We start from the raw sequence: 27252 nt of genomic DNA, 5'->3' as shown, positions 1-27252 counted from the left end.
AAAACAAAATAGAAATAGTAAGAGTATGTTTGATAATGTTTACGTTTACATTTTTCTGTTTGTTTATATTTATAAAAAAATTAAAAATTAATATTTTTAAGCTATGCTTGGAATATAGATTTGGGTATGTATTTAAAAAAATAAGTAGATTGTAAATGAAATATAATTCATTTCACATTTTCTTTTTTAAATTTCTACTCAAATTCATACTTTAAACAAAGTCGGAAGATAAAATACACTTTGCCCTCTTAAATTTTAACATTTTCTCACTCTGTCACTTAACAATGATACCTCAAAAACCACATGTACTTTGGATGGAAAAAGAAAAAAAGAGAGCAGAATTCAGTTTGTTTGATTCTAGTTTTCAGAAAATTTTATTTTTTATTTTTCATATTTTAATATTTTCAATGAATTTTTTTTAATATTTAAAGCAATTTTTATTTTTATTTTTAGACACACCTAACATAAATACACTTCAAAAGTATAATATTTGTGAAAAAAATCTTTAAAAAATACACTATATACCAAAAACTACAAAAAAAAATGAAAATTCAGTACATTTTCGTATTTTTGTATATTTATTAATTTTTTAAAATATTTTTTCACAAATATTTTACTATTTAGATATATCTAAGTAAGGTGTATCTAACAAAGTTTTTAAAAAAAAATTGCTTAAAATTTTAAAAATATTCACTAAAAACAAAAACAAAAAAACACGAAAAACAAAAAATTCAATATTCAGAAAATTGAAACCAAGCACACTGATTAGCATTCTCATGGTTTTTTGCATGACAATTATTATTGATGATGTTATTCAACTCATGGCTTAGGAAATATATATAATTGGGTGCAGTGTTATTAAAGGTGCGCCTAGCCCAAGTCCCATTCAGACCCAAGGTTTGCGCCTTGTAATGTTTCAGGTTAGGCGACTTCGATAAGGCACACGATTGGTCCAAGGAGCAGTAAGGCCCAAGTCTTCAGGGCTTTTTTTTTTATATTTTTGTTTTAATTAGATTTGCTTAAAATCTGACCATTGATTTAAGATGATGAGCTACAAAAGATCTCTATTCTTATTACACATGCCAATACGTTGGGCATTCAACCATAAATCAATGATAAAAGAAAAATTAGCCTTAATTCCTGATCTCCGAAGAATACTTTACTATACTACATGCCTTCATTATCCAGTCTAGCAAATTCAAAAATTCTTCTTCACGTTGTTGTCTTTTATCTTCCCTTCTCATCTTACGCTTCTGTCTCATTCTGTTCTATTCTCTTCTCTTCTTCTTGTCTATGTTATTGTATTCTCTACGTTGCTATCTTCTTCTTCACGTGACTGTGATGATGTTGCCTTCTTCTTCGTCCATCTTCTTATGCTTATTCTCCGGTCTTCTTTTCTTTCTTATCATTCTTTAGACTGATTTTTTTTTTCCCCTTTTCTTATTCTTCTTCTCCCCTCTCATTTTATTAATGTTTTATGTTAAATTTTAAAATATTGTTCATTTGTCTATATTAACATAGTAATATTTGTTGGTATGTATATTTGTAAATGTTTAAGATTTCATTTTGCTTATGTTGAATCCTAAATTGTTTAGTTATATTAAATTATATACTTTTTTTTACGTACAAGGTGCGCCTCACTTCGGTGAAGCTTGCTTCTCACCTTGTGCATTGAGCCTAGGCCCTAGGAGACCTCAGCGCCTTGGTGGGCCTATCGCCTTTAATAACATTGATTGGGTGAATTGGACAGGTAACATATCCAAACATGATGGAGTTCTTTGAGAGTCTTGGAGTTGACATGGAGGTTTCTGACATGTCCTTTGCAGTGAGCTTAGACAAAGGCCATGGCTACAAGTGGGGGAGTCGAACTGGTTTGTCAAGTTTGTTTGCACAGAAGAATAATGCTTTGAATCCATACTTCTGTTGGAACAATCTTCTGTGTAAATAAAATAACTTAAAACAATTCAAACAAAATAAAATAAACTTACAAAAATTATTTTGTTGAACCGAATCAATAATTAAAGACCAAGTCAAGTGTGTGACACTCTGTCCTTAAGACAGATTCGCCCCGCTACGGTGCTTACGGTTGAGTGGCATCTATCTCCCAGGATACAATGATCTTCACAAACTTGTAGTAGCACTCCACACAAATTTGTACAACGAACTAAAACCTTGTATTCTTATACTCTCTTTATTTTAATTCTAAAACTAGAATGTAGAGAAATGCAAACAAAAATAGTTTGGACAGCAAATAGAAAGAAATTTCAAACTGAATATTTTCAGATCTGAACACTACTGGAATAGTAGGTATATATAGGCAAGAAATCTGACCCGAAAAAGTACTTTGAGGAAGTGAACATGTGTGAATTGAATTTGTACAGATGCAATCTATTTCAAACACATTCTGCCGTTGCACATGGAATAGTTTTCTTTCCAAACAATTTGAAAAGTAGTCAATGCACATGGAACCGTTTGAACTTTATTATTTAAACTATTAGGAATATATATATATATATATATTAAACTATTCGAATAGTTTAATAAATAAAGGAAGAGGTACAAATTTTAGGAAATCACTTAGGAACCCAAAATTTGAATTTATAATTAAATTAAATTCCCACAATTACAAACTTTAGGAAACCACTTAGGAACCCAAAATTTGAATTTAGAATTAAATTAAATTCCCACAATAATTTTTATTGAAAAAATTCAAATGAATTTTATCTAAAAAATTAATGTTAGACCTGAAAACGACATTAACTTTCCATTCACTCATAAATGGTTTTGACGTACTGTCTTCACCGTGTGACTTGCCACGTGGCAAAGAACACTTCACCTCTTTGGACCCGCCCCAAAAGATGTTCGAGGCCCACTCAATTTTGGGCTAAAAAATATGCCTATATTAAACCATTTTTCCAACAATCCCCCACATGAATGGAATTTGACGGAGAGAAAATGCAACAACATGATATAAATACAGAGAGTACAGAAATTGAAAATATTTTGCAAAGGATAAGTAGCTTTTGGCTTTGAACCTTCCCATGTGAGACACTATCGGATTTACTAGCTAACCAGTGAACGTGATGTCTTAAATTGTTCAGTCGTTTGTGTAAACCAAGGCAATAGAACTCACACAGTATATTCCCAGACACAGTTTAGTTCTCACTATTGTGTTTATTTTGGCCCTGAACAACCTGGTCTTCATAAGTGCTCTAGAGAATTGTAGCCCTTCACAAATCTCACAGAACTGGCCCAGTTCACACTCACATAGGTGATGCTTATGAAGAGTATCCTGCCATACTCCACTAGGTTTACCTAAATATAAGAATCATTAAAATTTTACTTAACCTTAAATGCTGCAGTCATCACTATTTCATCATAGAAATGAGTAGGAGTTTGACTCTCCAGTGATCCTTCTGAGTCAATCACAACTCGGTTGTCCCTTTGAACCTAGATCTTGGGATCTCCAGCCAACTAGGTTGGGTTGTCGTTGTGATAACTCTTATTTAATAGGCTTAAGTCCCATTCCCCTCGATGAATTCTCAACTAACTCTCTTGCTAACCCTTTAGTTAGTGGATCCGCTATGTTGTCTTTAGACTTAACATATTCTATGGAAATAATTCCATTAGAGAGTAGTTGTCTTACGGTGTTATGTCGACTACGAATGTGTCATGACTTATCGTTATACATATGACTATGTGCTCTACCAATTGCTGATTGACTATCACAATGTATGCATATAGCAGGCACCGATTTTGGCCAAATTGGAATATCTTCGAGGAAATGGCGAAGCCATTCTGCCTCTTCCCCTACTTTATCTAAAGCTATGAATTCTGATTTCATAGTAGACCTAGCAATACAAGTCTGTTTGGAAGATTTCTAAGATACAGCCGCCCCACCAAGAGTAAAGACATATCCACTGGTGGACTTCGAGTCTCTAGTATTCGATATCCAATTTGCATCACAGTATCCTTCAAGTACTGCTGGATGTCTAGTATAATTCAACCCAATATTACGAGTAAATCGGAGATACCTTAGAACCCTTATAATTGCTTTCCAGTGTTCTACTCCCGGATTACTCGTATACCTACTTAATTTACTTACTGCATAAGCTATATCCGGGCGAGTGCAGTTCATCAAGTACATTACGCTTCCAATAATTTGGGCATACTCTAATTGAGAAATACTTTCATGTACATTCTTAGAAAGATACAAATTAACATCTACAAGTGTTCTAGCAAGATGATCATCATCTTTGCTAAATTTCTCAAGTATTTTCTCAATGTAATGAGATTGTGACAAAGCATATCCTTCTGATGTTTTGGTAATTTTCATACCAAAAATTACATCAGCAATGCCCATGTCCTTCATATCAAAATGTTTATTCAACATTTTCTTAGTAGTTTTAATCATGTCATTATTACTACTTATGATGAACATATCATCTACATAAAGACATACAATGACATAACCTTTGTCAGTATTTTTAATATAAACACATTTGTCACACTCATTAATTTTAAATCCATTTGACATTATTGCCTTGTCAAATTTCTCATGCCATTGCTTTGGCGCTTGTTTTAAACCATGTAATGATTTAACCAATTTACACACTTTCTTTTCTTTTCCTGGAACAGAAAAACCTTTTGGTTGTTCCATGTAAATTTCTTCATTTAACTCACCATTTAAGAAAGCGGTTTTCATATCCATTTGATGAATTTTTAGATTGTATAGAGATGCAATGTCAATTAGCATTCTAATGGATGTTATTCTAGTAACCGGTGAGTATGTGTCAAAGTAATCAAGACTTTCTTTTTGTCTAAATCCTTTGACCACAAGTCTTGCTTTGTATTTGTCAATTGATCCATCCGCTTTCAATTTTCTTTTGAAAATCCATTTGTACCCAAGAGGTTTACAACCTGGTGACAAATCCACCAATTCCCAAGTATGATTTTGTAAGATGGATTTAACTTCACTGTTGACAGCTTCTTTCCATAAAGGAGCTTCAAGACTGGACATAGCCTCTTTAAAAGTTAAAGGCTCATTTTCTAACAAAAATGTTAGGAAATCCGGACCAAAAGATTCTGAGGTTCTAGCACGTTTACTACGCCTAGGTTCTTCTTCCTCATTTTGATCTAACTCTTGTTCTTGATCATTTTCTTGATCCTGACTAGTAATAGCATCATGAGATCTTTTATTGTTACTAGTTTCCTGTCTAGTCTTATTTGGAAATACATGTTCAAAGAATAATGCATTCCTTGACTCAATAATAGTATTTACACGCATTTTGGTATGTTCTGATTTATGAATCAAAAACCGATATGCACTACTATTCTTAGCATAACCAATGAAAATGCAATCAATGGTCTTAGAACCTATCTTAGTCTTTTTTAGGACTAGGAATAGCCATTTTAACCAAACACCCCCACACTTTTAAGTATTTGTAAGATGGTATTCTTCCATGCCACAATTCATAAGGTGTTTGATTTATTTTCTTTCGGGGTACTTTATTTAAAATATAATTAGCAGAAAGTATTGCTTCTCCCCACAAGTTCTGAGGTAATCCAGAACTGATTAACATGGCATTCATCATTTCTTTTAAAGTCCTATTTTTCCTTTCAGCAATTTCATTTTGCTAAGGTGAGTAAGGAGCGGTGGTTTGATGAATTATTCCATATTCTTTGCAAAATTCACCAAAAGGTGATTCATATTCACTACCTCTATCACTTCTAAGTTTCTTGATTTTCTTACCAAGTTGATTTTCAACTTTATTCTTATATTGAATGAAAGTTTCCAAAGTTTCATCCTTGATTCGAATTAAATAAACATAACTATATCTAGTATAGTCAACTATAAAAGTGATTACATACTTTTTTCCCACCTCTGGTTTGAATTGATTTAAAATCACAAATGTCACTATGAATTAATTCAAGTGGTTCCGTACTTCTTTCAATTGAATGAAAAGGAGTTTTAGATAATTTTGCCTCAACACAAATTTCACATTTATGATTTGAATCAATGTCAAATTTAGGTAAACATTTCATATTAATTAATCTACGCAAAGATCCATAATTAACATGTCCTAGTCTACCATGCTATAAATTTGAAGACTCAAGTAAGTAAGAAGAAAATGTAGTATTATTAATAACTGAGGGTACAACGGTCATTACATTTAACTTGAAAGAGCCATCAGACATGTAACCTTTTCCTACATACATCCCATTTTTAGTAAGTACAAATTTATCACTCTCAAATACTAGCCTAAACCCATTCTTACTCAACAAAGATCCGGAAACAAAATTCTTGCGAATGTCCGGTACATGCAGCACATTGTTGAGAGTGAGTTCCTTTCTTGATGTCATCTTGAGTACAATCTTTCCTTGTCCTTCAACTTCGGAAGTTAAGGAGTTGCCCATAAAAAGTTGTTCACCATTGTCCATCCACCATTCTTTAGGATTTCCGATAAGATTTGCCTCAGAAACAACTTCAGAAAGATTGATGTCTTCGACACCATTGGAAATATTGTCCACTTCGGTCATATGGGCTTGAGCAGGCTTCTTGCTTGTTCTTCTTTTGCTTCTGCCTTTGCTACGGCAATCTTTGGCCCGATGTCCCTCTTTGTCACAAATGTAATATTTGCCATTAAACTTGTACTTTTTATTATCCCCCCCTTTAGAGGCTTGTGATGAACTTTCTTCAGAAGACTTTCGTTTCTTGGTTTTTGAAGCATGTTCCACCACATTTGCCTTAGACTCCATAGGATGCTTACCAGCCCGCTTTTCAGAATTACGGTTGTCCTCCTCAATCCTCAAACGCACAATTAATTCGTCCATAGAAATTTCTTTACGCTTGTGTTTGAAGTAGTTCTTGAATTCCTTCCAGCCTTTTGGTAATTTTTCAATTAAGGCTGCAACTTGGAAGGATTCACTGAGAGACATGCCTTCTGCGTGAATGTCATGCAGAATGAGTTGGAAATCTTGAGCTTGGTTGATCACAGTTTTTGAATCAACCATTTCAAAATCCAAGAATCTGCCAACCACAAATTTCTTTGAGCCGGCCTCTTCCGTTTTGTACTTTTTCTCCAAAAACTCCCAAAGTTCCTTTGCTGTCTTGATAGGACTGTAAACGTTGTATAATGTGTTATCAAGTCCATTCAAGATGTAATTCCGGCAAAGGAAATCGACATGTTTCCAAGTATCAACCGTAGCAACCACTTGCCGGTCGGTTTCATCCTCTTTCAGGATAGGAGCATCTTCACGGAGGAAACGAGCTAGGTTCAAAGTTGTAAGATAGAACAACATTTTATGTTGCCATCTTTTAAAGTTAGTTCCTGAGAATTTCTCTGGCTTTTCACCGTGATTTACCGATACTGTTACAACAGGAGAGGGGGTTGGCGTCATTGCAGCCACCACAATAGTATTTGTTTGGGCATTAGTTTCAGTAGCCATCAATTTTAATTTATAAAACAAAATTATAATTAAAATTTACACTACACAGAAAATTAAACCAAATTCACAGAGTTAAATTCTGTAAAAATAAAAGAAACAAGAATGTAACTTTTATTTTCCAATTAATTTAGAAATAAAATAAAATTTTAATCAACCAAATTAATTCCACACAGGAAATTAAATTTTGTAAAATAAAAGAAATAAGAAAATGATTTTTATTTTTCAATTAATTTGGAAATAAAATAAATTTTTATTCAACCAAATTAATTCCACACAGGAAATTAAATTCTGTAAAAATAAAAGAAATAAGAAAATAACTTTTATTTTTTAATTAATTTGGAAATACAATAAAATTATATTTAACCAAATTAATTCCACACAGAAAATTAATTTCTGTAACACTTCAATAATTAAAATACTAAAACAGAATTTTAAGTAATGAAAACTCAGAAAATAATTTCTAAAACCCAAAATTAATTTCTGAAAAAAATTCACAAAAATATATTCTGAATTGTTAATGACACCAGTATCGTACTACTAATTGTCAAAGAAAATAGACAGCATATTACTACTATTTGTCAAATAGCATATAATCACTATTTGTTTTTCCAACCAGAATATTATTTTGTTAATCCACAGAAAATAATTTTCTTAAAAGAAGAAAGAGAAAAGGAAACAAACGAAAAAATTCTGTAAATAGAATAAATTTGATTCTGTCTTAAGATTGTTGGAACAATCTTCTGTGTAAATAAAATAACTTAAAACAATTCAAACAAAATAAAATAAACTTACAGAAATTATTTTGTTGAACCGAATCAATAATTAAAGACCAAGTCGAGTGTGTGACACTCTATCCTTAAAACAGATTCACCCCGCTACGATGCTTACGGTTGAGTGGCGTCTATCTCTCAGGATACAATGATCTTCACAAACTTGTAGTAGCACTCCACACAAATTTATACGGCGAACTAAAACCTTGTGTTCTTATACTTTCTTTATTTTAATTCTAAAACTAGAATGCAGAGAAATGCAAACAAAAATAGTTTGGACAGCAAATAAAAAGAAATTTCAGACTGAATATTTTCGGATCTGAACACTGCTGGAATAGTAGGTATATATAGGCAAGAAATCTGACCCGAAAAGATACTTTGAGGAAGTGAACAGGTGTGAATTGAATTTGTACAGATGCAATCTGTTTCAAACACATTCTGCTGTTGCACATGGAATAGTTTTCTTTCCAAACAATTTGAAAAGTAGCCGTTGCACATGAAACAGTTTGAACTTTATTATTTAAACTATTAGGAATATATATATATATATATATATTAAACTATTTGAATATATACATATATATATATATATATTAAACTATTCGAATAGTTTAATAAATAAAGGAAGAGGTACAAATTTTAAGAAATCACTTAGGAACCCAAATTTTGAATTTAGAATTAAATTAAATTCTCACAATTACAAACATTAGGAAACCACTTAGAAACCCAAAATTTGAATTTAGAATTAAATTAAATTTCCACAATAATTTTTATTGAAAAAATTCAAATGAATTTTATCTAAAAAATTAATGTTAGACCCGAAAACGACGTTAACTTCCCATTCACTTATAAATGGTTTTGACGTACCGTCTTCACCGTGTGACTTGCCACGTGGCAAGGAACACTTCACCTCTTTGGACCAGCCCCAAAAGATGTTTGAGGCCCACTCAATTTTGGGCTAAAAAATATGCCTATATTAAACTATTTTTCCAACACTTCTGACAAATGGTTCGAGAAATTCTCAAGTTCAAGGATGATGTATCGAGGTAATTATGATATATAGCTTGCTTGTATATGTATAAATGATTTCGAAGATATATATATATTTGGATAAATTATGTCCGTTGTTTCTGTAGTTTGTTTTGGAACAAAAATGCTACATATTCCTAATATCAACTGCTCACGGTGAGATGTGAACCTCATATACATATAATTTTTATACCTTTTTAAGTAGTCGATAATTTAATTTATATAATTTTTTAGTCTCTAGAAGGATTCTTATAAGGCTTCATTTTCTTATAATTATATCATTTTAACCTTTGAAAATTTGGAATACATACCTATGATTAGAAGTGCATTAGTATATGGAGACAAAATTTGAAATAGAAGATTCTGTCTTATCTAAAAAAAAATTATACAAAATTATTTATGCAAATATTATGACAACGGTATTTTTGATATGAAGAAACTTGTTGATGGCCCATAAAAAATAAAAATAAAAATAAAAATAAAAAAAGCATGTTGATGGAATTTTTTTAATATACATTTTGAAAAGAATATAAATTAATAAATCTTATATATATATATATACACATATATTATATAACTCTATTGAGGCTTCATTTGAGAGTTAAGAAGCTAATAGACTGAAATTTTTGGTAAGAAATAAAATTTTCAAGATTCTTTTAATAAAACAAAAAAAAATTAACTGAGAAGTTTGCTATAGCCAAACGAAATTTAAGTAAATTTGATTTATAATCTAATGTTTTATTATTATATGACTCGTCAACTAATGAAAAAATATAAATATTATTAATTTGTATAATATTTTTAATCGGTAAATGCATTTTGATCTTTGCCGAGCTTTCTCTATTCAGAAATTTGAAAATTTTGAAGTGGATCAACTCCAAAATTTTTGAAAGTTTTTATTTGGGAATATGATGCCTTTTTTTTATTTTTTTTATTTTAATGATAAGGTGTTCGGATAATTTATGCGCACCTGGCTAATCCCTTAAATCCTACCATTGCAGGTACCTTGAAGAACTTGAAAGCAACCCCAACATCGATCGCGATGAGACACTGGGCAGTATGTGCTTCAATCTGGTCCTGCCCTGCAGAAGGAGTAATGAGCTTTTCTGCATACTCTGTTCTTTCATTTTGTCGCAATCACTATTTGCTTCAGGTACATTTGCTTTTCTCTACACCCAAAAATCTCCCATTGTATTCTCAAATAGGTCAAACTTGAACACTGTTTAAAGCTGGTTAAGTTTTCAAGTTAAATTTGAACAAACTACTACTTGATTTGATAAATTTGTATGCATTATAAAAAAATCAAGTTACTTGAGCTCAGCTTGTTATTGGTTTGATTAAAACTCATTTGAAATCAATTAAAAAGATAAACAAACCAAGTTTGAACATAATTTGAAGCTTGTTTAGGTAAACAAGTCAAACTTGAACAATAACTATTCAGTTCGACTCGGCTCCTTTATGAACCTGAGGAGAATAGGATTTTGGGTAGAGAGGATCCCGGGCTCCATGCGGGATGTTTGATTCATGTGTAGAATGAATTTTTTCATGTCTCCGTATTTGAAGTGTTTCTTAAGTTTGTTCTAATCTGCCCACAGCTCTTTGGCCATCCTCAGTGGCTTACTGTCAGATGGCGTTCACATGATTCTGTTAATAAGGTGATTTCAGTACTTTCAAAATACCTCAAATATACTTTTCTCCAAGTAATGCTACGTATGCTAAGGTTCTTAGTGAAAACCACATGTTGCTTGTTACTGATGTTAAAGGGCAAATAACAGGTTAGAGAACAGTTGGAGAGTAGAGGTTGTCAAATAAGAACCGGCTGTGGGCTACATTCTGTTTCAACAATTGATGATGGTGAGTAACATAATTATGATCTTTATTTTTATTTCTTTTCCTATATTGATGCCTTTTTCAGAATAATTTACTTAAGGCAATATTATGTAATATAACTGACATGATTTTAGGAATTCGTATCAGTGTGCAGTTAACATTAAAATTCTAGTATCCCCCCCTCTACTGAAGTAACATGACATGAATGAGGATATATTTTGAAATGCCCTCAGTACTTGAGAAATGTGAGAAACTTTATGAAAAGCTATTGGCGTTAATTCAATCTCGTGGTTGAGAATATAAAAGACCATGCTTCAGTTTCCATGCCATTGTAAAACAAGAGATCTAATAGTAGTGGGAACTATTTTGTGGCTAAAAGAAACAATTGTTGCATTGTAGCTGTAAAGAGTGAATGCAGAAAAGAGTTTTAGCAGGTTTAATATACAATTTATCTGTCAGAGTTGTGATGAAATTCTAATTGTAAATGTGAAAGGAATTTGATCAGGTTGCCTCATAACCTGTGAAGATGGTTCACAAGAAACATACAATGGATGCATAATGGCCATCCATGCTCCAGATGCTCTGAAAATGTTGGGAAAACAAGCAACATATGATGAAATGAGGATACTTGGTGCTTTTCAATATGTCTATAGGTACTGCCTTTACTTTCCTTGTCAATTTTGTATTAGATCTTTCTAAAATTAATATAATGCACACCTACCTCTTAGCTTAAAAAAACAAAGACACATATGCTGAATAACTCTTTTATCTTTCTTTCTGTTTAATAGTAAACAATGAAGAAATAAGTCTGTGCTTACCTCATATACTGCTTGTTTATGCCATGTATGAGGTGGGAAAAGGGCTAATGTTATCATAATTTGCATCTCCTTTAGTGAAGTTGGATCAAGGCAAGATATTAACTCAAGGTTCATAGACTGACTGGTATTTTCTTCCTTTCAAAGAATAAATAGTAAGAGAAGAAAAGAACAGAGATAAGAGTTAAGAGTTAAGAGTAAAAAGAACAGGAGGATAGGATAAGAGAAGCGGAAGAATTGTAGATGTGTGTATTTGAGAGAGAGAGTTATTAACAATGCCTTCCAAATAAATTCTTTTTTAGATTATCTTGATGCATAAGAATCCTATGATTGCCACCTTTGGAATTAGGATATTTGTAGTCTTCATTTTGACTGGAATATATAAGGACTATAATGTCCACCAATTTGAAAGGTTGGTACTAGAGGATAACACTTTTATGATGTTTTGGCTTGATTGGTTTTATTTTCCTTTTGGGTTCTGTTAAGTGAGCATTGAAAATGATGCTAGAGTTCTCCCTTAGTTTATCATCTCAAAATGCACAAACATTCTTTCAACTCTTTATGGCAGTGATGTTTTTCTTCATCGTGACAAAAATTTAATGCCCAAAAACCCAGCAGCATGGAGTGCATGGAATTTTCTTGGAACTATGGATAACAAAGTATGTGTGACATATTGGCTCAATGTGCTCCAAGTTTGTAACACATTCTCCTTCTCCTCATGTGAACTGGAGTTGTTTTTATATTTTCATCAGTACATGACATTAGAATGTGGTGATGCCGCAATGCTGATATGTTGCAGAGCAGCTAATATGCTAAAGATTTTTTGATCCACCATAATATGTATTTAAGCTAGTCATAGTCTCAGTCATTACCCAAAAAATAAATGGACAGGCATCTAAATTTCTACTTCAACAACAAATGAAGCGAACTCCAAAACAGAATGAGGAACACCTTAAATCACTGTTTTAAAAATATGAATACAACATAGAGCAACAAATTACTTGCAAGGTGGATCAACTGTATACCACAAACATATGTGCATTCTCTGACATGAATCTGGTGCTTAACGGGAAACAGCAAAGTCCAATCCTTAAAATGAAACATCACCTCATATTACTTTTGACTTGTAGAACAAGCATAAAATGCTGACCAAAATTGCATAATAAATGGCCTCATCATTAGCAGTACAAAAAATGGAGTCATTACATAATCACAGCTTTAATAAAATTGTCATTGTCTCCCAAACCAAGAGCTCTTTTCTGAAATTAATATGTTCATTCGTTCCATAATGTTTCTTGACATGCAGAATCTTGGTGAGACAGGGCTACCTTATCTGGTAACTCTAAATCCATCACATACCCCAGAACATACACTGCTCAAGTGGTCAACCGGCCATCCATTCCCATCAGTTGCTGCATCAAAAGCATCATTTGAGCTTGATCACATTCAAGGGAAAAGAGGAATATGGTTCTGCGGAGCATACCAAGGTGAGTTTCTTTCATTGTTCGGAGAAAGATACTGTGAATCAATTTTTTTTTTTTTTTTTCATCAGATAAAATTCACATCAAAACTCAATTTTCCAGATAAAATTGAATACAACAAGAAAATGAAACATATATTTTTTATGTTATAGTACACTTGCAATCTCCAGGAAGTATCCTTGTTTTCAATTAAGTGATGCAATATACTTCAGTATGTTTTGCAAGAGAAACAATGCTTTGATTCTTTAAGCTGTCATTGCAATTTACTTTTAATTGTAAAAGCCATAGTATTTTTACCACTTTTAGAAAAACCTAGTAGCTTGTGTTGTTTTGAGGCATGTTAAACAGCATTTAGCATAGTGACTGATTTGTGCATTTTGTATCACATTTCTTTCAGGCTACGGCGGATGGACTAAAGGTAACATTCATATACATATAGCAACGATTTCAAAGGAAACTTTCGTTTGCTCTTCCATGTTGAATAATAAACAGAGAACTATTGCCCAAAAGAAAAATGGTAGCTAATCTATTAAGTGTTTTCAAAATATTTTTTTAATATGTTGATTTATTTATTGGTATTATGCGACTGACAATTGACTTATTTATTTTTTGCAGGCTGGCCTAGTTGCTGCACATGGTATGCTTGGAAAAAGTTGTGCTGTTTTGAACAGCCCCAAACATATGGTACCTTCTTTGATAGAAACAGGAGCTCGCCTTTTTGTTACCAGGTTCCTTGGACAATACATCTCTACTGGTTGTTTAATGTGAGTTCACTCTGACACAGGGCCGGCCTGAGGTGAGGCCACTAAGGCCGTCACCTCGGGCCCCCAATTTTGAACAAAATTTAGGGCCCCCAATTAGGAGAGTGTATCTTGTTGTGTTATTTCATAATTCTTTTAATATTAGTTTAATTTATTTATTTTCATGTTGTTGTATGGTATTATTTTGATTCATATCCAATTGATATTTAATGTGAAAACTTTTATTTTTAGTTAAAAATAACTTAGCAAGTGTATGAAGAGATTAAAATTTTTCCCATAAGTTGAATATTATAAGATTTATTTCTACTAAATGAAATTATTCATAGAATGTTTGATTTTATTTCAATTGCATTTTTCTAATTAAAAAAATTGTACCTTATTACTATATATTTTTTATTTGATTGATTCTAAAATAGGTAACAAAAAAATACATATCTTAAATGAAAAAAAGATATTAGCATTAATTATTATTTTACATATTTTTTTATTCAGTTAAATGGAGTTAAATAAAAGATTAAAAAAATATCATGGCATCCCTTAGTGAACATTAAAATATATAATTAATAAGTCATATGATTGAGTCGTGTCATACTTAGATTCATGTTAAAAAATAGTCAACCCTAACTTACTAATTTTATATATTGCTTGAGTTGTGTCGAAAATTCTCATCCTTACCCCCAATTAATTTTAGTTCTTATAGCATTGGTAAGCTAAAAAATAAATATTCGATTCAACTAATTGAAGTTCAACTATTATATATATATATATATTTGTTATCTAAATTTTGTTAAATTGTAATGCAATAGAAATAAATTTTTATCCTTTTTGTTTTATCCAAATAAATTTTTTTTTTAAGATAATGATACATGAAGGGCCCAATTTAAAAAATTCGCCTTAGACCTCTAATAACTCAGGGCCGGCCCTGCTCTGGTAATATACGTAAACTTCTTTATATTATTTTTTTTATGTAGTTTTTCAAAAAAAAAATTTCTTATTGAAATGATATGTGCGCGTGCAACGCCTAAGCTCATCTTGTCATTTTTTTACCTATTTCTATATCGTTCTAGGTTAGTTATATTTTTCATTTGGGCACGGTGAGAATTAATGGAATGCTTGAGGTGCTTCCTATTTTTTCTGTCAATTGTATATCCTTTTATCAACAATCTGGAGCAGAAGCATATGTCTAGATGTTGTTATCACGTGATTGCAGCTTAATATACTAATTTAAATGTTGACTTGGATGCATGTTATTTTTGCAGTATGTTTTACTTTGTTTAATGACAATCTTTTTTGAGCTTATATAGTGTCACATATTTATGTGATTGTGTGTAAACAAACACAGTTTGATGCTAATAGACACCAACATGTTTGATATTTTGTTTTGGATTTGTCCTCAATTATAAGTGCCTTTAATACACTCAATTAACACACCACGAAGTCCTATGCTTGTTGATGTCACCAGACCCCCCTGCAACAGTTAATACATGCACTTGCTCCTCCAACCTAGGTTATCATTGTTCCAAGAGAGAGTTTGGTCACTCTTGAGGAGGTGTTTTGATAGTATAGATACTTAAAGTTTGATGTCTTAAAGCTCATGATTTTTAAAGCAGTGGTTCTTAACATTTTACTTCGTTCTTTACTTTTTGTCCTCTGTAACTATGAAACAAATTGCATCATAGTAACTGCTGGCTATCATTGGTCTGACCATGCTATCTTGTTCAATTCTTTATTTCTACGTGTTCCCAAATCTAGTTTCCTTTGTCTTAGTGTAGTCACTTGCCAATCTCAATATTGAAATGTTTGTTTGAATTCTATCATTAAAAAAATAAAATTTAATGGACATATATCAATTCGATATCATTTTTGGTACCATAGTTTATTGGAGGAAGGAGGTACAATTTTCACCTTTGAAGGAACCAGAAAGAAATGTCTTCTTAAAGTTTCTCTGACAGTTCACAATCCCCAGTTTTACTGGAAGGCATGAATCCTTTCTTTTCGTTAAACATTTCTTTTAATAGGGTAGGTTCACATGTTATATATCATTGAAGTAGAACAGACCAAGAATAGGATTGTTGATTAACTTTTACCCAGATTTCTGTGATACACAAGTTTCTTGGGTGGAATTTCTTTTGACAGGTTGCTACAAATGCTGATTTAGGCCTTGCAGATGCATATATTAATGGGGATTTTTCTGTGGTTGATAAACATGAAGGTCTTCAAAACCTATTTATGGTAAGCCAGAATCTTAATTCATTTCAGGTGTCTAGTATTGGTGTTTGCCTTGCTGAACTCTTCTGCAGATTTTTATTGCCAACCTATGAAGCACGGATACTTCAAAAAGGGTGACGTATCCGTATCGGATACTCGCGGATACGTATCGGATACTTCTTAATTAATTTTTTATTAATTTTGAAGTATCGGATACTCGAAGTTACATATTACTTATAATATTTTGTTTAGTTCTTTCATAAGAGGAATATAGTGAGAGCTTAAGTAATAGAATTTGTCAAATTGATGTATCCTTGTTGTCTCTCTCACTTCTCTCTCGCTTTCTCACTCTCTCACGTTTCTTCTCTCTGCTCTCATTTTTTTTTTTGGTGTTGGCATGTAAGGATGATGTTTAATTTGCATTTGCATTTACTTTTGCTTTTAGTTTTGGATGTTTTATGAATGTTTGAGCACTTTTAGGTTAATAGGAATCCCTCTCTTTATTTATTAATTTACTTTAAGTTTTATTTTCATGCATATTACATTATTAAAATCACAAAAAAAAAAAAAAAATTATGAATGTATCCCCACTGTACCCGTATCATACTTTTTCAAATTTTGACATATCGCCATATCCACATCCCCATATCACCATATTCGTATCCATGCTTCCTAGGCTATCATTGATGACTTAAAAAAGTATATTTGTTGAAATTTTTATTTAAGAATGGTTTTTTGGCTTTGGCTTTAGCTAAGGTCTTGTGATATTCACTGATGAAGGGGGACAAGTTAAACCTATTGACCTTGAAGGCTCTTAGTTTTGTAGGAATTTTTCTTCTTTATCAAGTTGTTTTTTCCTTTAAGTTTTATTTTTATGCATACTGCATTACTAAAAATTGTTAAAATAATATTTTTTACTAACGTATCCCCGCCGTACCCGTATCCTAGTTTTTCAAATTTTGTCGTATCGCCGTATCGTATCGTATCCGTATCCGTATCCCGTATCCGTATCCGTATCCGTGCTTCCTAGTTGCCAACAGAGATTTAAAGACGTCTGTCTCAAGGTTTAATAACAAAAGGTAAATTTTGTTCCATAGACTAGATATAATGTGATGCACCGCTTGCAGTAATCTCGTAAATTTCAGTAGTTGTATTTTTTATTTTGGATTTAGGGGCTGGTGGACACCATTGCTTTTCACCGCTTGTATTGCATCTGCAAAATATTTCTTTCAGCATGTGTCACGGCAAAATACTGTTACACAAGCTCGCAGGAATATCTCTCGTCATTATGATCTGGTATGATATATTATTGATGTTTTTAATTGATCTGTTTCAACGAAGTTTATTGCATTGAATTTCCTACCAATTTTCACTGTAATTGTATGAACATGGATGGAACCACATTGAGATGCAGATTGCTTGTCTATGAAGACTTGAAAGTGGCACAGTTGAGAAAAATCTCTCTTCTGATTGATAAAGTGAGGCTAGGCTTATCTATAGAAGTTGCTTCAATTTCCATGTTAATTTATCTATTTAACATATTTTTCTAATACTGTTAGAGTTTACCTACACCTACCACCACCTACTACCACACCTACTACACCTACCACCAATTTACCCTCACCTACTCCTCACCTACTACCCAAACCCTCTCCTATATAATGAGCCACTCACCATTTGTAATAGACACAATTAACACATCAATCAATAATACATACAATTTATCTCTATCAATATTTTTTACATGGTATCAGAGCTATAAGATTTAGGCCTATACTCCTTTCTTTCCGGCGGGCAGCCGGCCGGCAACGTTGCCTTCGCTGCCCTCGCTGCCCGCGGGAGTTTTTCAACACATATCACAAACACATACCTTCTCTCCCGCTGTTTGATTCGGAATTCGCCGAAGCGTCACATATTGATCCACAAACACTTCGCCACACTCTTTGACAGAACAACTCATCACTCCCCAAAAGCCCCAATTTCACTTCCTTTTTTGAAACCCATTTCGTCAATACCAGTCTCGCAACTGCCTCTCAGTATCCCATTTACGGCGCTGGTGCTGGTGGGATGATGACAGCGGCAGCAGCGGCAGCAGCGGCAGCTGCGTTCTACCCATATCTGAATTTCGGAGAAGGGACTAATGGAACAGGTGAAGGAGGAGGAGGAGCTGCCACCAACTACACGACAGCGGCAGCTGGGCAAGGGTATGGTGTGCAGTACCCACACCACCTCTTTCAGTACTCAGCAGCAGCAGCAGCCATGAACTCAACTGGTGGCCCATACAGGTCTTCAGCTCTATGGAGGTGCCTGAGAACATTGAGGCTGCCTCCTCCCATCCTCTGTTATGTCCCATACACCTATTAACTGGAACTCCAAACAAGCTGTTACAGTCAGCAGAACTCACATAACTGTAAGTATCTCGTCCCTTGAAAATTTACAGATGGCATGTTGAAGGTGCTCAGCTGTCTGTCCATCCATTGCTGCAATTGAATAAAAGCTCGAAATGAAATGTACCTCAGCTTCCAAAAATCCTCTCACTTGCTCTTGCATAGTTTTAAGTGTTTCCTTTGTTCGCACTGCATCACTGGACAAAATAAGCTCAGGAATCCAACCCAACTGCTGGAGCTTGTGTGAAACTGCAATAGCATCAGCTTGTCCCGCTTTACTCAAAGGGCGATCATGATCTTTGCAAGATAAAGAAGGAAGCAGGTATCAAGAAGCCTCGCAATGAACGATCATCCCATGAACTCTTCGCATGACGAAGCAGGATTAGGCGGCAAGCAACAGACTCCGAACGAGCCTCCTCTGAAGTTTGAGCTTCGGCGACGGTGGTCGTCTCAATTACGAGAGATCGAGCGGATCGTGTTCGAGGGGAAAGAATAGGGAAGAAGAGGGTCGGCGAGGAGGAGTAGGATAATGTTTTTTTTTTTTTTTCATCTCTCTTTCCTTCTCTCACTCTCTCTGCAGCTTTGACAAAAACAAATAAAATAACAATAACAATAAAATACAATAAACAATACCCACACTGATATGCACACTGCTCCACCTGCTTTTGAAAATAAAACAAAAGGAAATGAGTGGAGTTGGTTGAGGTGGACACCCTTGTTCTGTGGATAGCCTCAGGCACTCTCTCTCTCTCCACTCAAGGACACCCACTAGCCTCACCCACTACTTTGTCACTTTTCCAACCTATCTTCTGTTACCTTTTGCACTCTCCTGACCGATTCCCTCATCCCAAACGCTTTCTACCTTAATATATTATTATTCTTATTCTTATTATTATTATTATTCTTATTAAAAAAAAATAATAATAATAATAAAAAATAAAAAATAAAAAATAAAAAAATAATTTCCAAACAACATTGCTGTTTTTCACCAATTCGTGTGATAAAGATTTACACACTAAACTTTACCTTCTTTTATTCCTCTCAGAGATCAACCCCGATCACAATTTTACACAAAAAAAAAAAAAAAAAACAAAACAAAAAAAAAAAACAAACAAATCACAACAACAGCAGCTTTGTTTTCTTTTCTGCAGACGGCCACCCACCGACCTACTCTGCCGCCGGTCTCTTCTTTTTGCCTCCGTCCTGGACGGCCCTTGACGGTGCTGCCTCCGTGTTTTCCACGCCGCCCAGCACGTTCACACCCCCATACTCCTCCACTGCAGCATATGGCGGCCCTCCAAATCGGAACATCACAGTGGCCTTCCGCTTCAGCTCCTTGTTTTCTGTCCTTAGCACGCTTATCTCTGCTCGCGCATCCTTATACATGCGTTGGAGCAGAGCCAGCTGGGAGTTTAAATGCTGCACCTCATTTGTCCTACTCTGCAGCCGGTTCGACAAGTTTGTGACCGCCGTCATGCTTTCCACACATGCCTTCAGAGTATACTGATTGGCCTCCACATCCGACTGCACTGCCATTCTTTGCTCCACCGACCGCATCGGAAAGTTCAACGGAGCAAACTCCGGGGCGCTTGGTTGAGTTTCCAGTGCCACCGCACCAGTTCTCTCTCTCGTTGACTCGTTGAGGTCGGGAAAGAGGGTGAGCAGTCCACGGGAAGACGAGGACGAGGCCATTTTCTGGGCAACAGAGTGTTACAGAATATCTCTCGCAACAGAGTGTTACAGACTCTCTCTCTCAGCACAACGAAGAGTTTTTCAGACTCTCTCTCAGCACAACGAAGTTTTTTTTTCAGAGGTTTTTTGCAGCTTTTCTCTGCCTCAGCCTCAGCATCAACCTTGGTTAAATAGCCAAGGCAGCCACGCGCATCGCGCGCCTCTTGCCACCAGCCGACAACCGGGCACGCAAGCCAAGGCGCCCACGTGCCTCGCCATCATGTCCGGCACACCTTTTGATGAATTGGGCACGCCTTTTGATGGCACGCCTTTTGACAAAATTGGGCACACCTTTTGAGGGTGCAACTTTTTCAAGGGTCCGACAAGACTCTGTAAACTGTCCCGACATAGATTCCGGTTAGTTTCTACAAGGGTCCGACAAGACTCTGTAAACTGTCCCGACATTGTTTCCGGTTAATTTCTACAAGGGTCCGACAAGACTCTGTAAACTGTCCCGACATAGATTCCGGTTAGTTTCTACAAGGGTCCGACAAGACTCTGTAAACTGTCCCGACATTGATTTCGGTTAGTTTCTACAAGGGTCCAGCAAGACTCCGTAAACTGTCACAACATCTGTCACAACATTGTCTGCTACAACGGTCCGACATGACCCCATAAACTGTCTTCTACAACGGTCCGACATGACCCCATAAACTGTCTTCTACATCGGTCTGACACGACCACACAGTGTCTGCTACAACGGTCCGACATGACCCCGTAAACTGTCTGCTACAACGGTCTGACACGACCATACAGTGTCTCCTATCCTTTTTTATTTTTATGTATTTTCTTGTTTTGTTCCTCTCTTCAAACTCAAGTTGGTTAGTTTCTATCCTCCTTGAGTTTGCGGGGGGCTGTTAGAGTTTACCTACACCTACCACCACCTACTACCACACCTACTACACCTACCACCAATTTACCCTCACCTACTCCTCACCTACTACCCAAACCCTCTCCTATATAATGAGCCACTCACCATTTGTAATAGACACAATTAACACATCAATCAATAATACATACAATTTATCTCTATCAATATTTTTTACACCTTGATATCTGCCCAACCTAGGCGAGAATTAATAAGGAACATGAAGTTCTTGAGATTGGGTGTGGTTGGGGAAGCTTAGCTATTGAAGTTGTCAAGAGGACTGGGTGCAAATATACTGGCATCACCCTATCTGAGGAGCAACTGAGATTTGCAGAAATGAAAGTGAAGGAAGCTGGCCTTCAGGTAATTAGAATTTTCCATGTCACAATTTGGGTGCACTTTGCAAGTAAATATTTGCTTCTGAAGCATAAAAGAAGTTGTGTTAAACAAAACAAACCTTTTCTATTAGTTTAACCAGCAATGCTGGCTACATGTGAATGAAAACAGAAGGCTAATAATTATAAATGATGTGCTAAGATTTTCTTCATATTCCTTACTCTTTTGACTCCTTAACATTACACCTTATTATTGCAGATAAGCTATCAAATCCCAATCAATAATTTCATAATTCATTTGAAAGAGTTTAAAGAATTTCATCAAGGTGTTATTGTTTGTATTACATCTGTGGCAAAGGGATTTCTGCATCTAGTATTTATGGATGCTCAAGGAGTTGATATTTTAAAGAGGAATAGAACAAGGAATAATAGGAGAAAAGCATACAGGGAAAGTGAAATTCTAGTCCTAGAATAAAATTTATTTATATCACTATCAAGTAAGACTAAAATAATAATAATAACATTACTGCCTCTAATCTATGTTATTCCTCAATGCTTTGCTTTCCCTCAAGTTAGGGCATAGATATCTCTCACCCCTTGCCAGAAGGAATAAATTTTCGATTGCTACTTTGGGCATTGAAGTTACAATTATATGATACAGGACAATATTTACTTTTGCATGTAGGAGATAGAAATGATAGAGCTTCAAGAAATTAGAATTCGCTCTCATTTATATATAGGAAGGACTAGTCAAGACTTCAATTTCACTAATGATGATGAGGTCGTCAACTGTTTTACTTTTTTTTCACTAGAAGCTTGGACATGTAGTTGTGGCCAAACTCAATATTGGAGCTGTTAAGAGTTGTAAACAAACCTTCATTGACCCCATTACTAGATGAAGTGATGAACTCCCTTGAGATGGTCAGAATCCTAGCCTTCAGCATAGACAATCATCTGGCAGGTTACGTTTTCATTCAAACCTAAACCGATGTGAATAGAGCCAACTGACGATCCACCATGTCCACCTCCATTAACCAAAGTTTGTAAGATTTCTTCAATTGGAGTGTGAGAAGACTAATAAGTTTACATATCTAAACATCTTCAGTTTTTTTTTATTTTTTGTAAAGATTTTTAGCACTCCTAAGAAATGTATTCATCTCTCTGGCTGATCAGCAATACACCTTCTCCACTTATAATCTCACTAGTCTCTTACTATGCCAAATCAATTTCACTGCCAGGACCACATAAGATTTCTTCTTTGTGACTACCGCCAATTGTCTGATACCTACAAATATGACAGAATTATATCTTCGTGAGTTTCTTCATTTCAAAATTACATCAGATTATAATAAACCCGTGTTGACCTCATTGATTATCATATACAGTGAGATGATAGAAGCTGTTGGCCACGAATACATGGAAGGGTTTTTTGGTTGTTGTGATTCAGTATTGGCAGAAGATGGTATTCTCGTTCTACAGGTAATGATACTAAAAAAGAAAAACTGAGAATTGTATGCCAGAACCAAAATTCTCTTTATCTTGAAGTTTTCTTTGTATTTCTCTTGTTTGTTCCTTTTGCTCTCATGTTGTTGTCGTCATATTCTTTTGGTCGTTCCTTTTGTTTTGTGTTGGAATTGATCTATAAGAGACCTCTTCCATGCAATACTTCTAATCATTAATTGGGAAAATTTGTTAATCTCTTGGTTGCACTGGAAAAATTTAGTGCTGTTCATAGTGAGTGACAAACCAAATCTCCATATTCTCTGGTGAGTACACTTGCTTCCATATGGAACAAGTGACTTAATCAATTTGAGTTGAGATAAAGTTAAGCCTTGGAAATAAATCACTTGAATCTGGTAAATAGCTGAACTAAAAATTGCAGATAGATTTTCCAAACAATGTCACATCCTGACAGGGTATATATTGACAGATGATGAAAATTGAATCAGACTACTGTCTTTCAAAAAGGATTTAAAAGGAGTCGACTTTGCTCTTGATAGCATTTAAACATTTTATCTTTTCTTTCCACTTGTTTAAAACAAAGACCATTTTATGCTGAACTCATTTTGTTTTAAAATAATGATTATTGGATATCTCAGTATTAGGTTATTATCCTCTGCATCCAATGATAGCAAACAATAACATTAACTTCCAAATGTTCATAACTAACTCTAGAAATTACAATAGAAAATTTTTGGCTAACATTCAGTCTTTTGCTAACAGTTAAGAGTGGTTGATTTTTTCTTAGTTCACATCAATACCAGATGAGCGGTATGATGAGTACAGGCGAAGCTCAGATTTTATAAAGGAATATATTTTTCCCGGTGGATACCTACCTTCATTAAGTAGAATAACATCAGCAATGGACGCTTCATCCAGGCTCTGGTAAAAGCAAATGTCGTGTTCATAATTCTATAGTTGGCTGTCAATTTTATTCAACTTCATTTTTAAAAATATCCAAGTGCTTTAATTGCAGTGTTGAGCACCTGGAAAACATAGGGATACATTACCACCAGACACTCAGATGTTGGAGGGAAAACTTCCTGGAGAACCAGAGGTAAGAGAAACACTATAAGTAACACTAGACATAATACACAACCCTGTAAAGTTTACCACCTGAATTCTTCATTGTAAAAAGTAAAAGATATTAATACCACTACATGTGCAGCAAATCAAGAGGTAACCTAAGGACTTGAAAAGTCACTTATATTAGTGTTTCTACAAGCAAGAGTATATCCATGAACAAGCTATGGGTAATAGAGTCAGTTACAATACTTTATTATGCTTATGGATGTATAACCTTCATACATAAGGCTTATATTTATAACAAACCTTATATTGTTTTGAGTATAAAATCGAATAGTATATAATGTCGATCAGAGAAGTCTGGCTATGATCAAATGGGTATGAATTTGTTATAAATAAAAAGAACAGAAATACAAATTCTTCCATCTTTCTGCCTCAAATTTCCGGATCTCTTCAAAGTCTGCTGCTTTTTATCGCTATAATTAACTTTAATCTGCTATATATATGAATGATTTCCAAGTCCTTGACAAATTCTATACATTGATGCTTAAGCATTTATTTGTGTTCTCAGCAAAATCATCGCATTGGGATTCAATGAAAAGTTCATCCGGACATGGGAGTATTGTTTTGATTATTGTGCAGCTGGTTTCAAAACCTGCACACTCAGAAACTACCAGGTATTACTCTAGCCCATGCCAAACTGTTATTTGTTGCTCCATTCTTTTTAAGGTTACTGAAGCCGCCATGAATTGTCTCCTAATAACCATTTCACTGTATTGTAGTAGCATATGCATTATGCATTAAAAGTTGGTTCTGCAAAATGATATTATTCAAGGTAATTAACAAATGAGGCTGCTTATCTTCTATAGATTATAAAATGCCTTCCTTTCCCCCCTTTTTTGTTAAGAGCAAAGAAAAGAAAGAAGAAAAAGATGGGGATCATGAGCTTATGAGAAGCATGATGCAAATAAACAATAAGTGGTTAAACTTTCATTGGACTCATTCATAGCAGAACTTCTCCCGAGCAGTAGATTTTGAATTGGGTTTTTAGGCATCAGAAACAATTTAGTTAGTTTTCTACAGAATTCATTGTTTCTCACCAGTTGAATGATTTTATGGATATGCTGTCTTTTCAAAGAAACCAAACACGACGTTTTGAACACTTCATTCTATGAACTCAATTCAAACATATGGTGCTAATGCTAAAGAAAAGTATTTGAATTCCTTCCCTCCAATGTAGGTTGTGTTCTCACGTTCTGGCAATGTCTCTACATTCGGCAATGCATACAATGGCGTGCCTTCTGCTTATTGATTGTCTTCCACAGAGATCAAACCATTGTCTTCAACTAGTTGATTGCTTCCTCCGAAGATAGACCAGACCTATTCAAGCCTAGTGGTTCATTTATTTCTCATTCTTGATTTCTTTCATTTGTTGCGAGACCACTTGAATGACTTATAACAAATTACATTGCATGATTTTTAATGCTGAATCTTCAAATTTAGATTGGCATGTGATCAATGTGAAATGAGTTTGTTCTATTAATACGTTTCTTCTTCTTTCTTTCTTTCTTTCTTTCTCTCTCCTCTTTTTTTTTTTTTTTTTGGGATAAATTGGTTCTTTTAATACATTGGCAACATTGATTTTTAAGATTGACAGGTTAGGGGAACACACATTTTCTTGCAAGGCAGATGTTGAGACCCCAGAATTTTCTGACAGTTAGCAAATGTTGAATGTAATTTTCACAACTTTACAATCAAATATAAAAATTCAAATTTTAAATTTTTTCCTTCAAAAGTCTTTGTTTAATTTCACCAAAATTCTTTGTTTAATTTCACCAAAATTCCGACTTTCAACAATTGTTAGCCAATTAAAAAAAAAAATTTCTACAATTGGTCTAAATTCAAGTTTTTGCAAAATTTTTTTATCACAAAGACCTAAAATGCTGATGAATATAACATTATTGAATTTCATAATTTCTTGTCATTTAGTGCCTAGCAATTAAGTTTCGGAGATCGTACTGTGCACAAGACACAACAGCTACTGTTGTGTTTAAAGTGAAACTGTTATTAACCACGTTTTATCCACACTACAACTATTAACAGATTACTAAATCTGATTCGAAAACAACAAATTTTGAAAGCACTTTCAGATAGTCCTAAAAATAATTTGGAAGTCAATTTTTGAAACAGATTTAGGGTTGCAGTTGTATGGGGGTGCACAACAACCACTGTTGTGCAATTAAATAGGCTCATTTTGGGACTCATTTCGATAATTCGAACTGTTTAAATTTTTTTTAGATAAAAGAATACATGAAGTAAAACATATTTGTAAAATATCAAGTTAATTAAATATCATTTACCCATTCATTCACTCACATTTGTATCTGCAAAAATAAATAACAATTGTGATTTAAAATATTAAAATGAATGTAAATATGAATAGACGAAAGAGTAAATGATATCCAATTAAAGTGATTTTTTACAAGTATAGTCTTTTAGGAACAATGGTAAAAAGCCAACTTTTTAACTATTTAACTTTTTTAGCCAAAAACACTAACTTTTTTACCCAAAACAACCCAGCTTTTTGCCAAAAAAGCCATCAAAAAAATCAAAAAGCAAAAAAGTCAACTTTTTACCAACTTCCCAAAACATCTATACATTGTGAACTGTTCAAATTATCAAAATGGACCCTAAAATAGGCCCATTTAACTACACAACAGTGACTGCTATGCACCCCGCACAGCAGCCACCCCAAATCCGAAAACATATTGACAATAACAAGCCAGCATACAAACAATTAATATCCTTGTGGCTGATATAACTTGGACCCCAAAAAAAAATTTAATTCAAGGAAGAAAAACATATAACTACATTTTCACAGAGAGAATTTCTAGTGGCAAGAATGCGATAGTCGAGGCCCATTTAGACGAATCCAAAAACAATGTAATATTGACTGAATCCAAAAAATTGCAACCGTCAAAGATTATTAGCATACTGGGAAGCAAATCACTTATCCACAAGAGACATCAAAATTCTTATCTATTGATATTTGATATCCTATT

General features: G+C 34.1%; 3 protein-coding genes across 12 annotated transcripts in view; 2 read left to right on the top strand and 1 right to left on the bottom strand.

The window, feature by feature from the left end:
• Positions 1 to 1948, top strand: part of LOC145793837 (uncharacterized) — a 56657-nt gene extending 54709 nt beyond the window's left edge. Inside the window, exon 2 of the mRNA XM_082876709.1 lies at positions 1751 to 1948. Coding sequence (XP_082732835.1) covers positions 1751 to 1948 — 198 coding nt within the window. The remainder of the gene's footprint in view (positions 1 to 1750) is intronic.
• Positions 1949 to 9865: 7917 nt separating this feature from the next.
• On the top strand, positions 9866 to 25733 carry LOC145793053 (uncharacterized). 10 transcript variants are annotated; one of them, XM_082875445.1, is made up of 18 exons: positions 9866 to 10401; positions 10844 to 10903; positions 11024 to 11102; positions 11584 to 11731; positions 12462 to 12585; positions 13200 to 13380; positions 13772 to 13792; positions 13990 to 14138; positions 16272 to 16367; positions 17292 to 17422; positions 17516 to 17639; positions 21531 to 21692; positions 22903 to 22976; positions 23050 to 23143; positions 23913 to 24049; positions 24141 to 24221; positions 24762 to 24867; positions 25431 to 25733. In XM_082875445.1, exons 1-18 carry the CDS (start codon positions 10291 to 10293, stop codon positions 25500 to 25502), a joined length of 1950 nt encoding a protein of 649 aa, XP_082731571.1. In that variant the 5' UTR covers positions 9866 to 10290; the 3' UTR covers positions 25503 to 25733. The 10 variants fall into 10 exon arrangements, with proteins under 10 accessions (XP_082731571.1, XP_082731570.1, XP_082731573.1 ...); XM_082875444.1 differs by having other exon boundaries at positions 13772 to 13891; XM_082875447.1 differs by having other exon boundaries at positions 10052 to 10401; positions 11572 to 11731.
• LOC145792546 (uncharacterized protein At3g52155, chloroplastic-like) lies at positions 18303 to 19188 on the bottom strand (the record flags this gene model as incomplete). The annotated part of the gene is made up of 4 exons (XM_082873211.1): positions 18303 to 18520; positions 18627 to 18700; positions 18748 to 19027; positions 19065 to 19188. Coding segments are annotated over 4 exons (696 nt in total), but the record flags the coding sequence as incomplete, so codon positions are not given.
• Positions 25734 to 27252: the final 1519 nt, after the last annotated feature.

This window comes from Camellia sinensis, chromosome 6 (genome assembly GCF_055761805.1).
Source record: "Camellia sinensis isolate YWXY chromosome 6, ASM5576180v1, whole genome shotgun sequence".
Taxonomy (NCBI): Eukaryota; Viridiplantae; Streptophyta; class Magnoliopsida; order Ericales; family Theaceae; genus Camellia; species Camellia sinensis.
This window is presented reverse-complemented; position numbering and strand designations above follow the sequence as displayed.

What these genes read in the sequence shown, in the direction of transcription:
- LOC145793053 (XM_082875444.1), top strand. Translation starts at nt 10,291, where the DNA reads ATGAGACACTGGGCAGTATGTGCTTCAATCTGGTCCTGCCCTGCAGAA. An exon ending in GCAATCACTATTTGCTTCAG is followed by an intron (nt 10,402 to 10,843) that starts GTACATTTGCTT and finishes ATCTGCCCACAG; the next exon opens with CTCTTTGGCCATCCTCAGTG. An exon ending in TGAAGGAAGCTGGCCTTCAG is followed by an intron (nt 21,693 to 22,902) that starts GTAATTAGAATT and finishes TTTCACTGCCAG; the next exon opens with GACCACATAAGATTTCTTCT.